Source organism: Antedon mediterranea, chromosome 8 (assembly GCF_964355755.1).
Source record: "Antedon mediterranea chromosome 8, ecAntMedi1.1, whole genome shotgun sequence".
Taxonomy (NCBI): Eukaryota; Metazoa; Echinodermata; class Crinoidea; order Comatulida; family Antedonidae; genus Antedon; species Antedon mediterranea.
In genome coordinates this window covers 27,381,495-27,397,927 of record NC_092677.1, presented here as the reverse complement: position 1 = coordinate 27,397,927, position 16,433 = coordinate 27,381,495, and the positions used below count along the sequence as shown (strand labels likewise).

General features: G+C 33.4%; 2 protein-coding genes across 2 annotated transcripts in view; both read left to right on the top strand.

The window, feature by feature from the left end:
- The window catches only part of LOC140056581 (protein Jumonji-like), a 28,594-nt gene extending 21,112 nt beyond the window's left edge, over positions 1–7,482 (top strand). The window contains exons 12-20 of the mRNA XM_072102005.1: positions 14–144; positions 428–510; positions 2,110–2,295; positions 2,520–2,634; positions 2,830–3,012; positions 3,117–3,247; positions 3,661–3,841; positions 4,005–4,112; positions 4,486–7,482. Coding sequence (XP_071958106.1) covers positions 14–144; positions 428–510; positions 2,110–2,295; positions 2,520–2,634; positions 2,830–3,012; positions 3,117–3,247; positions 3,661–3,841; positions 4,005–4,112; positions 4,486–4,587 — 1,220 coding nt within the window. The 3' untranslated portion in view covers positions 4,588–7,482. The remainder of the gene's footprint in view (positions 1–13; positions 145–427; positions 511–2,109; positions 2,296–2,519; positions 2,635–2,829; positions 3,013–3,116; positions 3,248–3,660; positions 3,842–4,004; positions 4,113–4,485) is intronic.
- A 336-nt stretch (positions 7,483–7,818) lies between these two features.
- Positions 7,819–12,176, top strand: LOC140056970 (neurotrypsin-like). The gene is made up of 7 exons (XM_072102500.1): positions 7,819–7,865; positions 8,259–8,345; positions 8,569–8,895; positions 8,998–9,321; positions 9,912–10,253; positions 10,807–11,130; positions 11,422–12,176. Exons 2-7 carry the CDS (start codon positions 8,279–8,281, stop codon positions 12,075–12,077), a joined length of 2,040 nt encoding a protein of 679 aa, XP_071958601.1. The 5' UTR covers positions 7,819–7,865; positions 8,259–8,278; the 3' UTR covers positions 12,078–12,176.
- The last annotated feature ends 4,257 nt before the right edge of the window (positions 12,177–16,433 follow it).

Sequence of the window (16,433 nt, the reverse complement as noted above, 5' to 3'; positions counted from 1 at the left end):
TTCATATTTGTAGGAATTTTTAACTCAGTTGACGAAGAGAATTGTATAAAAGGGCGATGTGTAAGCTTACACCAGTTCTGCAAATCTGCCTATAACACTCAACAGATGCACTTTAAGCACGAACCAACACCTACTGAAGTTGAGGTTAGTTGTCGTGTTTGGTATTCATGTATTAATAGGATATAGAGAGAGAAATGTTGCGTGTTGACAAGTAGAAATGCCATGTGGACAGCAGTGGTGTAACGCAGAGGCCTGAGGCACCTGTTTAAGGAACCCTGAGTGGTCCGGTTTTTGCCCTTTTCGACATATTTTATTGAATGCCTCGGTTTGGCCAGTGAGCGCTCATAGCTTTTATGCCACTGGTGGAAATTGTGATATAGCCTACTTAGGCAATTGGTAATACACGATATTCCTTTTGTTTATTTAGAAAGAGTATTGGCAAGCAGTAACTGAAGGCAGCCAGCATATATCAGTCAAGAAAGCAATCTTATCAACCACTTTATCTGGAAGGTTTGTGACTTGCTATTTGTCATTTTATTTTAATCGGTTTTTTGTTTTAGTTTATCTCTGTTTATAAGTTTCTGCGTCCGTGTTTTGTCTGTTGTCTGTTAGTCTGTTTCTCCGTGTATGGTTGGTGTTTAGTGTATTCAGGGAAGATTTAAATTACTTTAAATTGTAATTTAACTCTTCCCTGGTCTATTCATGTAATTTAATCATCTTTCTGTGTTTTTTGTGTTCTATTGTGTTCTCATTTTTAATTTGTTTAGTTTTGTACTGTAGCTATATTACACAATAAAATACTGATAATGTTTTGGTAAAATCCTAATTGAATATGTGTATAATCACTAATAAATAACCATTAAACTTTTAGTTCAAACAAGTTTTAAATGTCTGCATTTATAAGGGGATCATTTGAAATGTAATTCAAAAACCTCTCCCAACTTCCCGTTCATTTTGATACCTCATGCGTAAGGATGTGTGCATTTCGATAAACGTATAACCTCTCTTAAGCCCTGTCTACACTATCAAACTTTATGTGACAAAAATGGGATGTGCCCATATATGGACACTGTCATACCATATTTGGGCACATCCACTTTTTTTGTCAAACTTGTTTGATAGTGTAGACAGATCTTTATAATGTATATTCTTTTTAATAGTCTCCAGTCTATAGGTAATATAATAATTTAATGAAATAATAATGATAAAATATATTGTTTATTGAAAAACATTTTCTGCACTCAATTGAATTCTTAGTGTGTTTACATTATTTACACATTTTAGTGCTTTTCCCAGAAGCAAAATTTCATTTTCAAAGTAAGTTGATAAGTTGGTGGCGCCGCAACAAACAGCATGTAGTGCTTGTAAATAAACAATACCCAAATATTAAATATTTTATCGAATTCTAATGTTTTTAAGTTGAAAATTATCTGTTTTTTTTAATGGCATGTCATCCTATGAATGTTTTGTTTTGTTATTTAACATAATGGTTGATTTCTTAAAATGCTCCGTTACTCCTTGAAGAAATGCTCATTTTATGGAACCAATGTCTAAGGAGTAAAATAGCATTTTAGAGATTTCTAGTAACATTACCAATTTCTTTATCATGATAACTTTTTAATAGTATCTTCTTTAATATTATGTCTGTATTATTTTTCATAATTTAGACAAAATATTTGCACAAAACTAGTCTGCACTTTTTAAGTATCAAATCAAATTGATTTTTTAATCTATAAACAAGACTAATGAAACACAGCTTTTTCAGCCTAATTCTGCCTACCTTTGTTATATTATGTTTAAGTATTTACATTATTTTAAAGCAAATTTTGATTTGTTAATTTAACTCCTAATGAATATTGTATTTTGCATTATAAGTGAAATTTAGCCCATTATGCACGCCAAACCCCAGTGAAATGGCCACAATTATGCATATCGCGCAGGTTTTAATTAAAAAAACTAGAATGAATATGGGCCTTAAAAACTCTCCAGCATGACTTCATGTGTTGTGTCCAGTTTTGCACTGAAAATTGTGTTTGATACTTAATTTGACCTCTTCTTATGTTGTTTATACTGAACAATTGAAGCTATTGTATATTATTGTTTTTTCAGGCACAGCTGGCATGTAACAAACATTTGTACAAATGAATTAAATCTACTTCACTGCCTTGGTAACAAGCACTCTATCAACATTCCACTTACTAAGATTAGTATGTTATATAGTACAGACACTTGGCAGTGCAACCAACATGCATTAGCTACAATAGACTACCTCCATACTGGAGCACCTAAAATTTGGTAAGCACTTTAAAAGTACATTTCTGTCATAAATGTTCCCTGCATTGTAGCCTAATGCAGCATGAAACTTGATATGACAAAAAAATGTATATGCCCATTTATGGTCATGATGATGTCATATCACTACCATATTTGGGCACATCACACCTTTTTTGTCAAACTAGTTTGATAGTGTAGACAGAGCTGAATTCTCTCATTGATTAGTTCTTATGCATTTGTGATAGGTACTGTGTACCAGCCAGCCATCATGAGCAAGCTAAGCAAGTCATTAAGAACGAATTTCCACAACAAATTACAAGTATACTTCATCCACTAAACAATGCAAACTTTAAATGTATGGTAAGTAATCACATTTTAAAATCAAATCATTTTTTAATGCCACATAAAAAATTGGAAGAAGCACCGATAGTTTGTGAAGAGCCTCGTGGATGTCAACCTATGCTGGTTTGAGTTAATCTATTGATTGGCAAAGTTTAATAAAAATAAATTTTAAAGATACCTTGACTTTTTATTCTAACTTTTTTATCTTTGCAGGTACCAATAAGTTCATTCCTGAAAGCTGGCATTCCAGTGTATCGGTTGGTCCAGGAGGCTGGTCAGTTTGTGGTCACTTGGCCTGGAATGGCCATTGCTACCGTCTCTTGTGGTTACAATGTAGCCGAAGTGGTAGGCTTCGCCACGGCTAGCTGGCTAGGCCGTGGCCAGTCTGCATTTTCTGTAAGTTTTGGTGTTACATATCTACAGCATTCAATGTCAGCCAATTATTTGTAAATTATTTATAAAATCACAGTAACTAATTAATTTCATCTTTTTTTTCCCAGATTTTTCAGGACTTAAAAGAGTCTTGTCAGTTTTCATTTGAGCATTTACTCACGCTGGTCACTGCACAATCTAATCTCCATGGTAACACATACTTGATGGATCAGGTTTTAGCTTTTCTAATGGACATCAGGTAAACAAATAAAAAAACAAAAAAAACTGCTAATAAATTAGTAGAACTAAATATATAGAATAAATGAATAAAATAATGTTTCCTTTCAAGCCAATCTTTAATTGTTAGTGGGGCTCCTTAAATACTTTGAATTTGGTTAGAAAATAACACTTTGTATGAAAATTTGTATTCACAACCTAAGATTTGAGGTCATTTAAAATTTGACCTTTGACCTCAGATAACGTCCGATTCCTCGGAACTCGTAAACCGTACATCCTAATATAAGCCTAGAATTAATTCACAGTAGTAAAATCTGCTTACAGGTAGACATTTTGTAAACTGTAAAACCTTAAATTATCGCCTTCATTAACTTTTTAAAAACCCTGAATATGATCCAATACAGTAGAGTGTTAAACCAAGCTTTGTTGTGTTAGGGATCGAGAAGTTATTTTGCGAAGGGACTTGGCAGATCGTGGAATGAAAACCGCTATACGATTTGTGGACCAAGAAAGTCCGGCGCGGATACGAGATAAGCGTAGCAAACAAGTTTCAGCAGTAGAGACGGGAGACGAAAACATCTGCTGTGTTTGCAAATGTCCCTGCTATTTATCAATGGTGAGTAAATGAAATGATTGTGAGAATATAGAGTGAAAACTGAGAGAACGTCTACTGAGCTTTGCAACTTGGTGGAGAGAAATTGGATGAGAGGTTTGTGAGAATTTGTACAGTTTACTGAAATTACAATTGTGCTTATCTCTTTGTCTGCTTTTTTTTTCAGGTTGTACAGGAGAAAGAGAGCCGTATATTTTGTCTCAGCCATGGCTTAGAAGCTGCTAAAAAACCTAAAATATGCCGTACATTGAAACTAATGTATAGGTATGCTGAGGTATGTAAATATGGTTTAAAATAGAAAAATGATTTGTTTTATACAAAATTCCAGATTCTGGCAAGCTTAAAACAGCTATTGAAACATAATTTATTATAAAGAATGTATGGCAATCTTATATTGATGTTATCTTAATCTTAAGCTCTGTCTACACTATCAAACTTTATGTGACAACAAAATTTGATGTCATATTACTACCATATTTGGGCATATCACACTTTTTTGTCAAACTATTTTGATAGTGTAGACAGAGCTTTGTAATCATTCTCTTTCTAGTTATAATTTGCAATTATTATTTTTTACATTGGGCTAGATTGTAGGCTTTATTGTAAAATCCATTTTTTTTCCTTTTATTTTTGTAAATATTTTTTAGGATGAACTGAACACAATGATCGTTGATCTACAAACGTCAATGAAGCAAGCTTACGGGAAAAACTCACTTAAAAGAAGAAAAAAGAAGGATGATAAACCCTAGTGAATTCTTTCATTGGAATTTATTTATATTTTAATTATTAGTGGTCTGTTTTGAGGAGATCAAATCCTTGTACTCCTCACTGTCTCTATCTGAGCAGTGCAATGTGATGTTGTGTGAGGAGTTCATAAGTGACAAGTCGAATACACCCAGTATCTCTTTTAAAATTTGTGTATGAGTATGTTGTGAGTTGTGTCTATGTACAAGATTCTTTGGTTCGCGACAGACTTTTCGCAACTGTGTGTGTGTGCTTTTACGACAGTATGCACGTTTCGTAAATGTGTATTTTAACCACCTCACTACATCACTCAGGATATCAACGTACAGTTAATTTTAAAGGCGTTCAAAGTTTAAACTACAGTTAATTTTGAAGGCGTTTAAAGTTTAAACTACAGTTAATTTTAAAGGCTAACATTCCAGTGTGGCTTTAGAAGCCAAAGCCTTAAAATAACCTCAAAATGAAATAGCTTAATTGACAATCCAAAATTTCTCTTTTCTGTGTTTGTATGTTTAGTAGATATTTTGTGTACTTTTTATTGTTCTACTTATTGTTAAAAGGTTTATATGGCGTATAAACACTAGTCAAGTTAGGTTAGCCATACACCATTTGTTTCCAAAAGGAATAGACTTAACCATACTTTATTTCGGAAACTGATGATGTACCGCAAACCTAACTTTACCAATTTGTCTACTATATTTTTGTGAAAGTGTGTTCATATTTATCTTCTTTTTTTATACACAGTAGTTTTAAGTTATTGAACACCAACTATGTGGAGTTTTTTATTTGTGATAATGTGTGGAAGAAGGAGTAGCCTGTTGTGCCTCATTTCAATGTACAAGTCACAATTTTGAGAAATGAATTTTGTAGTGAAAGGAACGCTGAATTAAATGAGAAACACTGAATTAAATGAGAAACACGGCTGGCTTGTGGTTGAGTCAGGTCAGGTCAGGTCAGGTTGATAAAAGGAAACTAAAACATGAAAAGTAAACACATGTCTTTGTGGTCGGTTGCGTAACATTATCTGAAAAGTTTATTTGTTTGAATATAATGATGTCACAATGCACTTAATGTGTATAGATGTATGTATAGATAGTGTTTCTGTGTCTAGTACTTGTACAGTGGATGATGTTTTAATAGATTTAGAAAGAAAAATGTTTTCGACCAATAGAAAGATTGTTTTAAATTTTTATCAACTAAAATTAATTTTAAAAGGATTGTACAGATATTGCATTGTATCTTATTGTTTTTTAATATTTATTTTTGTGGGTTTTTTTTGTAATTCATGTTATTTAGATATTCTAAACTTGAAAGAAAAAAGACAATTTATATCTGAATTTTGTGAAAAAAATAAATGTAATATCAGGAACATAATCAGGGGTTTAAATTGAATTGCTGAAATGTTGACACCCAGAGCTGCATAAGTGTTACATTTTAATAGAAAACTAGTCATTTTAATTGTGTTCCTAGTCTTTTTCTTCCAGACACTAGTGCGCTGCAGAAATTATATAAAATGTTGACATTTTAGTTTGTGTTCATAGACTCCTCCTTCCAGGCACTATTTACTTATTCTACTACATGTGCTGCAAATCACAAAACATACTAGGGCAAATTTGTTAGGAATCTTTGAGATTATGTGTGTACAGTATCTTTAGGATATGCTTAATTTTTTGCAATAACATTAATTCATTTCCAATGGTTATTTTTATATAACACCATCAATATATAAACTTGCAAAGGAAATTATAATTTGTAGACAAATTACATTATTGATTTGGACAATCTATATCAAATAAAATTAAAAAAATAAAATAAACAGGTTATTTTTCTAATGAACTAAATAGTTATCTGAAGAAACTTCTTTAAAAGTGCTGTAAGAATTTTGATTAATGAACGAAAACCTCTACAAAGAAAGTTTAGAATTGTAAGAGCATCAATTAGAAAGAGGTTACAAACTCAGTACTACAATGATACTTAAAATGCTGCTAAATACAGAAACAAAAGTAAATAAATAAATCTATTAGCACGTCTCTATTAGAACAAGTTATTACTTGTTGCAATTACTTTTTATATCACAAGAAGCAGAAGATGATAGTTTGTTTATATTAGCTTCTTACAAACACAAAAATCTTACACAATGTAACAAATGTTAGTACGAGTGTGTGAAAATGTTTCTGTGTGTAAACCCACCCTATGAGAAAACCATGACCAATTATAAGCAATGGCTTATCATTGGCCAACTCGCTTGCATTGCGTCCTAGTGGGAACCAATCACACTTTAGTAAATTAGCGTCATGTGTTCTTAAATGAATTCCATTAATTTCAGGCTGCGTCAGAATTGATTCCTGTGGTGACGATTAGACAAGTACAATCACTTTTAGATTTAGTTGTACTGGTGTTGATTTTGTTTGATGAATTGACCAATGGTTTATATAACACAGTACAGGGTTGTACTTGTTATAGCGATTACTTAATGAATTGGCCAATAAAATTAAAACAAGTTTCTTGGACATTTTTCCAAAAAAAGCTTCAACCTTTTTATTCCAATAGTTGATACCACCTCAGCATTCTGACCTACTTGATACAAATGCTGCACGGTTAAAAAAAAGCAATGTTTTTAATTGTTTTATACAGGTAACTAGAGGAATTCTAGGAATAGTTTTACATTTTTTTTGTAATGTATTTCAATATAATTTATGTTTCATTATCATTATTTGTAAAGCTCTATCTACACAATAAAAATAATGATGTGCCCAAATATGGTATTGGTATGATGTCATCATGCCCATATATGAGCACATCACATTTTTTTTGTCACATAACGTTTGATAGTGTAGACAGAGCTTAAGAGTAAAAATTGTGGTTTAGATGAATTGTTTTTGTACAAAGTTATGCAAATCTGAGGAATTTGAATAAAATGTCAAATTGGCATTTAATATCTTGTCATTTTTATAAAATGTCCCTTTTTCTTATACAATCTTGTTCACCTTTTATATCTATAGTATTCACATTATAGCTAATTTAAGTAAAATAGACATACAGAATGTAGAGGCCTATTCAATTAATTGGCGCGCCTCCTATCATCCGCGGATCGCTCTCTAACTACAAACCAATCAGAATGCAGTAATCCTGTGAATTAGCAAAAAATACGAGTACTGGTAGCCTTTCTTACAGACGCACTGTGTTAGAAAAGTTGACTATACACGACCTACCAATTTGGTACATTTTAATTGGATCGATCCCACACACTAAAAAGGGCGTCTTTACAATAATAAACGATAAGGTATTAAAAATACGCTAAAAATACGCTTTTAATGATAAGTAACTAGCCTAGTTTGATGTTATAGGTATTAACATGAGTAGGAGACGGACGAAATAAGCCCAGTCAGTATTATTATTAGTTAGAAAGAAGGACAGAGTCAGACCCTACTCTCTCGCCAGGCCTAGCTAGAGTAGGAGCTAGTTTAAGCCTAGCCTAGGCCTAGCCTACTAATTAAACCCCGGCTCAAGCGGAATAGGTAGCATGCAGGGCGCGGTGCATTGGCACTAGCCTAGGTAGGCAAGGCCTAGCTAGAAACTGAAACTCAAAACTGAAAATGCAGAACATTCAGAAAACTTCCGAAAATATGTGATTTTAATACTTAATAGAATAATTTGTTATTGTTTTATTTTTAAGTGGTACCTGGATATGCAAAGATGTATCTCCTGAATTTGTCAAAGGTCATATTCATGTTATGTTTCTGTTCATCAGGTGCATTTGCTAGTAAGTAGTATGTTCCTTTGCAGCCTTTCTCAGAATATAAAAATGTGTAGTGATCAACAAATATTGGGAGGAGGTAGCAAAGACTCAATATCTCGAAAGGGAAGATAAATGCATGAAAGACAACTATAGAAATATAAATAAATAAGTACAATAAAAGAATACTTAGAATCTAAACAAAAGTATTAATAATAGTCACATATAACTGGTGGGTTTTTTTTCTCAGTTTCAGAGAGTGTACGTTTAGTTGATGGTCTCACTCTCAGTGGTCGTCTTGAGGTATCGTACAACGGTCACCGTCAATGGGGGACAGTGTGCGCTAATAACTTTGATATGATTGATGCCACTGTGGTGTGCCGTGAGCTTAACTTAGGATATGCTGTAAAGGTGTTATCTAATACCGATATTCGACAAGCATCATATTCTACAAGTATAGTGCTTGATGGCGTTAAATGTGATGGTGATGAACGACGACTTTCTGATTGTCTGGCTAGCTCGCAGGTTTCACAAAATTGTACTCATAGTGACGATGTTGGAGTAGAATGTACAGGAGGTAAATGTGTTATGTCGTCAAGGGGTTCCAATAGGAGAAATGTCAATATTTGTAAAGAAACTGTGTTGCATCTTTCATAACATAATTATTGTTTTATTTCAGAGACACATCCTGTTCGTTTTGCTAGTTATGGGTATTATTTAGATTATACTGGCTATATTGAAATACAAAATAATGGAGTATGGGGTACAGTCTGTTACGATGCTTGGAATACGGAAAACACAGATGTTGTATGTAAACAAATGGGCTATGAAGATGGAACTTCATACCAAGCATCTAGTTATTATAATGAACTTAGTGATGGTATTCTCAGTAGTATTGATTGCATAGGAGATGAGCTAACCCTTGATCAGTGTGGAAATTTTTATTTTGAAAATAATGTGTGTTCTACTAAAACTGAAGTTACTTGCAAACAGGATTTCTTTGGTAAGAATGTAAATCATACAGTTGTTACTGCAGTAACTACATTCTTTTACTGCAGTAACATATGATTGTACTTGGTTTCAATGTAGACATTTAAGAGGCAGTCATATCAATGATTACCTACAAAAGCATGGCATTGTTTAGTATAAATGGTGAAAATACAGGTAGCAGTGTTGAACCCTGTTAGGGGACACATTTGGTACCCAACACACTATCCCCTTGTGTCATGTAAATCAGGGTTGGTTAGTACATACTGTGTATTGCCTTGTTTGTTTTTCTGCAAAGTGTTCCCAAAATATCCAGATTATCCATGATTATCCTGAGACTTGAGAGGTTTGTATTTTTATTGCCTTGTTCTTCAGATAGGATATCAAGTTACCGTGGCAATTGTTTACTGTGGTTGTTGCTTCACAATTCTAAGTAACATTTTTTTTTACCAAAATGACATTGAACTTGCATTTGACACAATAATTATTTATAAATGTATTTAGAAATAGTTTCACATGATTCAACAACAACTGCAAATCAATTGCATTTGTAGACTCTATTAATAATCATAACAACCTTTTTTAACTATTTATTTTAAATACAAGCCACTGATTATAGAATTCGTCTTGTTGGCGGTAAAACTAGCAATGAAGGAATTTTGGAGGTGTTCGTGGATTATCAATGGGGAACGGTTTGTGGAAAGTCGTGGAGCATCAACGAAGCAAAAGTTATTTGCCAACAGCTTGGGTTTTCCAGCGTTGACAATTACTCCCAAAATCGTTACTTGTACCAAATTAGAAACATTGAGTCACATCCAGTAAATATTTATAGCGCCTATTGTGATTGGTTGGATGATGAATTTGAATCTTGTGATTTGACTAAGATGTCGGCCACGGTATCAACATGTAACCATGACGATGATGTAGCACTTAGTTGTGCAATAGATGGTAAGCATGATGTAGCATTCAGTCCCCAACCAACAATACAATAACATTAATAGATTAATTATAAACTTTACACATTTTCAACGTACAGTACTTGGTATTTACAATACAAAATTACGTCTTATGAAGTTAGTATGAAGTAGTACGGCCACCATCTGATGACCAATTACATCCGAGTACGGTCACCATCTGATGACCAATTACTCAACTCATAACCCATTTTGTATCAAATGCCTTGTTTTCCGTTCATTATGATTATTTAAATTAAACTTTATAGAAATATTGCTGTAAAAGAAATATATATACATTTAGTGTTGCCCGAAAGCTCTACTAACTTTTCTGGCTGTTTTACTTTATCGTTTTGATTTAGCGTTTCGCGTTTTTTTTTGTATCTACATTGAGATCCAGCCACCGATACCCACAGCATTGTCATTTTTTTAGAAATTTGCCTTAAATGGTACGTCTAGTATTAAAAAGTTACTCCCAAGTAGTTAAGTACAACTATCATCCTATTAATAGATTAATGCACAGTTGTTACTTGTTCTTATTTTTTTAGGTGCTCAGTCTGGTGATGTACGTCTTGTTGGCGGCAGTGATGATAGTGAAGGCATTCTAGAATTGTTTTACAACGGTGCATGGGGAACCATTTGTGACAGTCCGTGGTACAGTGACAACTCATTAGCAGTGTGTAAACAGCTTGGTTATAGTCATCAATACGATGCTAGCGATTTTGAATTTGAGAAAAGTTTAGTAGAGAAACAGCACCATCTTAGCTTTACATGTTACGGTTCAGAAACCTCACTTCTCTCTTGCGATACTTCTGACTATGATCCTGGCTCTTGTTACACTGGAAATGTTGCAGTTAACTGTACACATGCTGGTGAGTAATTTGTCAATATTTCATTTTTTATTAATACATATTTAATCTTATTTTTTTGGTTTTTTTTTCTATGAAAGTGATTTACTTTATTAAATCTACAAAATAACCTATGCAAAGTCTCATTTAATTAATCCTCATTTTTCATGTTTTTGGAAGAAAATACATCTTTAAGAACACTTTAAAGTGGTTGTGGTAGTGCTCATTATTTTTATCATGTTTTTGAATGTGGTTGTTTAGTATTATCTATTTGATAAAACATTTTATTAACTAACTCTTGTTTTATATCCATAGCATCAATTGGTATATTGATTGGAATATTGGTATTAATAGTAATTATTATTGCAATATCCTCTATCTGCTATGCCAGAAGAAGGAGAAGAAATGCCGCTTCTGCTACTACAACTACTACGTCAGTGCCATTAACAAACCAACCAGTTCAGGTGCATCCGCCAGTTCAACAACCACTTCTACAACCTGGACAGCCTGGCTACCAACCTCAACCAGGGTACGCACCTCAGCCTGGATACGCACCTCAGCCTGGTTATGCACCTCAGCCTGGTTATGCACCCCCACCGGCATATCCAACACAGCCAGCCCAAAGCTACCCACCACAGCCTGCTATGGCATACCCACCACAGCCTACTATGGAGTACCCACCACAGCCTGGTCAGGGCTATCCACCACAGCCTGCTCAGGGCTACCCATCACAGCCTTCACAGGGCTACCCACCACAGCCTGCACAGGGCTACCCACCACAGCATGCTCAGGGCTACCCACCACAGCCTGGGTATGCACCTCAGCCTGACCAAGGTTACCCACCTAATGTAGCTGCTGAGAAACAAAGTTCTCCCTACCCTAATGACCCAGCCTATCCTGTGCAGCCATCGGCACCTCCTCAGGCTGACCCTCCGCAATATGATGTTTCTGCTACATACCCCCAAACTTAGAAGCTGAAAATTGGTTTTATCCATCAAAGTTCAATATAGTGAACAGTGAGACACGATATAGATATCATATCCATGTAGACTGGATTTAAAAAAAACAAACAAGATATTTAAGTTTGACACTCCAGGTGTTTAGATAATCTTGTTGCTTGGCTTTGTGTTTGAAAGTATCATAAGTATTCCATAAGTTTAATGGTCAAATGTTTGGGCCAACTCTGACAACAATTGTACTAGACATACTGGGTACATTGACAACATGTAACTTTCTCTGGACTAAGGAGTACAATGACATCCTCAGAGTTGGCCAAAACATCTTGCTTGTATATTGTTTTTTTTACACCCGTTTCCATAAAATTAATAGTATTCGAATATTGTGCAATGTACTGGTTTTTGACATTCTTTTTATGATTGTGTAACAGAATTTCATATTTAATTTTTAACAACTTGTGTACAGACATTGATAAATAAAAAACACTGCATATTCTTGCCTTATAAACCAAGAATGTATTCAAACTTCAGTTTAGTGGTAATTTTAAAATATTGTATTGTGCTTCTTGCACACAATAATACCACTCACACTGTATCTATTGTGGCTTGTTTTTAATCATGGACAAATCATTAATTAAACTGCAATTTTAAATTACATAAATATACCTGTACACAGACATTTTGTATTCAATTCTTGTAGATTTTTAAAGGTCTCATTTGATTATGGATAAATAATAGTAATAATAGTTTATATTCCTCTACTAATATTGCACCTTTGAATGGTATCATTCAAAGTGTGGTAATTTTAAGTAAATAACATTTAGTTGGATGGATGGAAGTTTTTTAATATTTAATCATTTTATAATATAAAATTGCTAAAAGGCAGCGTACATTCAATAATAATTATGTATTATATATGTTTATGTGCTTTTATCAAATGTAGATATATAGTAATTTTTATTTGCTGTAAATAATGTAGCATACTGTGTGATTTCGTCCTAACTTGTTTTATTTTAAGCAGTAGTTTTTTTAAGCAGTAGCACTAGTAAGCAGTAGTTTTAAGCAGTAGCACTAGTTGTGATTTCATGATAAGACAGTAAGATTAACTTTGGAACAAAGTATTGTTTTATTATTATACGCAAGTGTATTCTTGCCATTTGATTGGTTGATTATGTTTCACATGCCATGCATTAATATTTGGATCCATTCTCATGATTGAGAGTACATATTCAAGTTTTTGAAAATTTAATAAGCGCAATTAAATTAATTGAATAAAAATATAAAACAAATAATGTCTTTGTGGTCATATTCCACTCATAGACATTCAATAGTATACAAATAATTAATGTTTATAAGTGGAATGGTACAAATAAATTTATGAGGTGAGGTATATTATTATAAGAGTGATAATTATTTTGTTATGATAAAATTTTAACATGCTTTTATTTTTATATTAATTTGTTATATGTATTATTGCTTGTGTTTCTTATATACAATAATGTTGTACACCATTTATAGTAGTTTGAATTTTAGTATGGATAAAAATAAATGTCATTTTTACGATTCAATGCGAAGGTCTTCAACGAATCATTCATATTATAGTATAACTCCTGGTACATTCACTTGACCTGAACCCCCCACTAATAAAATATACATTTATAAAAAGGACCTAAATTTTATTAATTTTTTCTTACCATAAAAACCCATACGTAATGATTGAGTTTATTTAAAATGTTAGTTGATGAACAAAAGTGCATAGAAACGGAAATTCTCCTGTCTATACTCATAAAATTTGTGCAAATAACTATATACATTACTTCCTGTTATTGTGCACTTGACTTGATACAGTACACAATTTTCTGTCTCAATACACACAGCATCCCTATAAATTAAAAGCCTACGTTTGTTTTGTGAAAGTAAAAGTTTGTGTGAGCTGACAACTAAACACTAGTGAGTTGTTGGATTCCTAACCTGTTCAGTTTTATAATAGGTATGTAACTTTCTGTTATTGTAAGAAACATTTTTCATTTCATCATTTAAGATTTGTTTGACCATGTATTTAGCATGCTATATTTTCTATACAATTTATTACTAGAAAATGTAGTGCTACCTGAATGCTAGTGGGGTACCTGTATATGGAAATAAAATACTAGTTGTTGTACTGTGAGTTTAGCTAAACAAACACCTTTTCTTTATTTTGATTTTAGTTGTAACCACTATATGCAAAGATGTATCTCCTGAATGTGTCAACGGTCATCAAACTTTGGTTTTGCTTATCAATTTCATTTGTTGGTAAGTAGTAATATATGACCATTTTTCTTAGAATTTGTTTCTTTTTCTGGCTAATACTAGATAAATGCTATGATCAGAAACTTTCGAAAACAATTTTAAAAGAATTCATATTTTACATGAATTGAATAGTTTATAAATTTAGTCAAATGCATACTTAATCATGCACATTTGTCATGAAAATAATGTCTTAAAATGATTAAAAGCATTAATTGCGTCCTAATAATACTAGTGAATTGTTCAATGCAACATTCTCTATTTTTCATTAAAAAAGTAGGTATATTTTCAGTTTCAATTTATTTACCATTTCAAATACTGTACATAAATGATAAACAACAAATTCTGGTGTGGAAGAACGTATTAAGATTAAAGAGCAAATCTCGTTTACCGGTCCCATATTAATGAATGAAAAATGCTTTTTTTTTTCTTTAGCTTCCAAGAGTGTACGGTTAGTTGGTTTGCCTTTCAGTGGACGTCTCGAGGTCTCTAACAATGGTCGATGGGGAACAGTTTGCGCTAATAACTTTGATATGATTGATGCCACTGTGGTGTGTCGTGAACTCAACTTAGGATATGCTGTAAAGGTGTTATCTTCTACTGATATTCAACAGGCATCAAAGTCTAGACGTATAGTGCTTGATGGCGTTGAATGTGATGGTGATGAACGACAACTTTCTGATTGTCTGGCTAGCTCGCAGGTTTCACAAAATTGTACTCATAGTGATGATGTTGGGGTAGAATGCACAGGAGGTATGGTGTTAAAATATTTTATAATGTCTTTTCTTCAAATGGAGAGAGTAGAAGCCCTTTCTTGGAAGAATTGTTTTACCACTAGAACCATGAAACATGTTGGTTGCTATCTATCGTTTAGAGTTCATGTTAAAAAAAAAATTAATGGAGATTCGCACGTTGTTGTGCAGAAACGTGTTAATTAAACTGGTAAATTCCACACAAATATGAAACTCGGTCTCTGCGAGGGTCTAGTTTCATATAGAATACATCTCACTAATTCTGTGTTTATTGCCTTTCAGAAATCTATCCAATTCGTTTTGCAAGTTATAATCTTATGTGGAAAAATACTGGCTACATAGAAATACAGAATAGTGATGGATTGTGGGGTACGGTCTGCTACGATGGTTGGACGTCAAACAACACAGATATTGCGTGCAAACAACTGGGTTTTATACGTGGACAATCAGCCTCAGGAACTTACCAGTTTAATAATACTATACTCAGTGGAGTTATTTTTAGTGATGTTAATTGCGTGGGAGATGAGCAAGCACTTTCTCAGTGTCCGAATCAAAATTGGAAACGAAATACTTGTTGGTATAAAACTAAAGTTAGTTGCTTCTCGGAGCCTGATGATTGTCCATCTGATGATCAATGTTCAAAATCAAAATCTTGTAAGTAATAATACTTTTTTTGTGGTTAGGCAGTGCTGTAATAATTGTTTGTTTTTGTAGTGCTATAGTTTAGTTAAGAGCTTTTGTACTGTTCTTGATGTTGGTTGTATTGTTGGTTATGGTAAGGTATATGTAGTTGATTGTAGTATTCATTTGTTAAGTATTGCAAGATCTCTACCAAAATGAAAATACAGATAGATATGTGACTAGGCCTAGTTTATTCTAAAATCAAAACATGCTTTACTGAGCGGTTTTTATTCCCACAGTATCGCCATATGTAGGTAAATCAATAGCGGTATTTGGACTTTGTGTTGTATGTAGCTGCTTCTACAGCTGTGTCAAAATAAAGAGAGGAGATGACAAAAATGCTACAACTGCAATCTCATTAGCAAATCAATCTCTCCAGGAACATCAATCATTTCAAGAACCACAAGCTGGAGAGCAGAAGCCTGAATACCTACCTCAGCGAGGAATAACCCCACTGGAATACCTACCTCAGCCAGGAATAACCCCACTGGAATACCTACCTCAGCCAGGAATAACCTCACCGGAATACCTGCCTCAGCCAGGAATAACCCCACCAGAATACCCACCACAGCCAGCTTGGATTGTACAAGGGTACCCACCTGATGTTCCTCCTCAATCAGAATATCCTCCTTTCCAATCAACATTTCGCCCT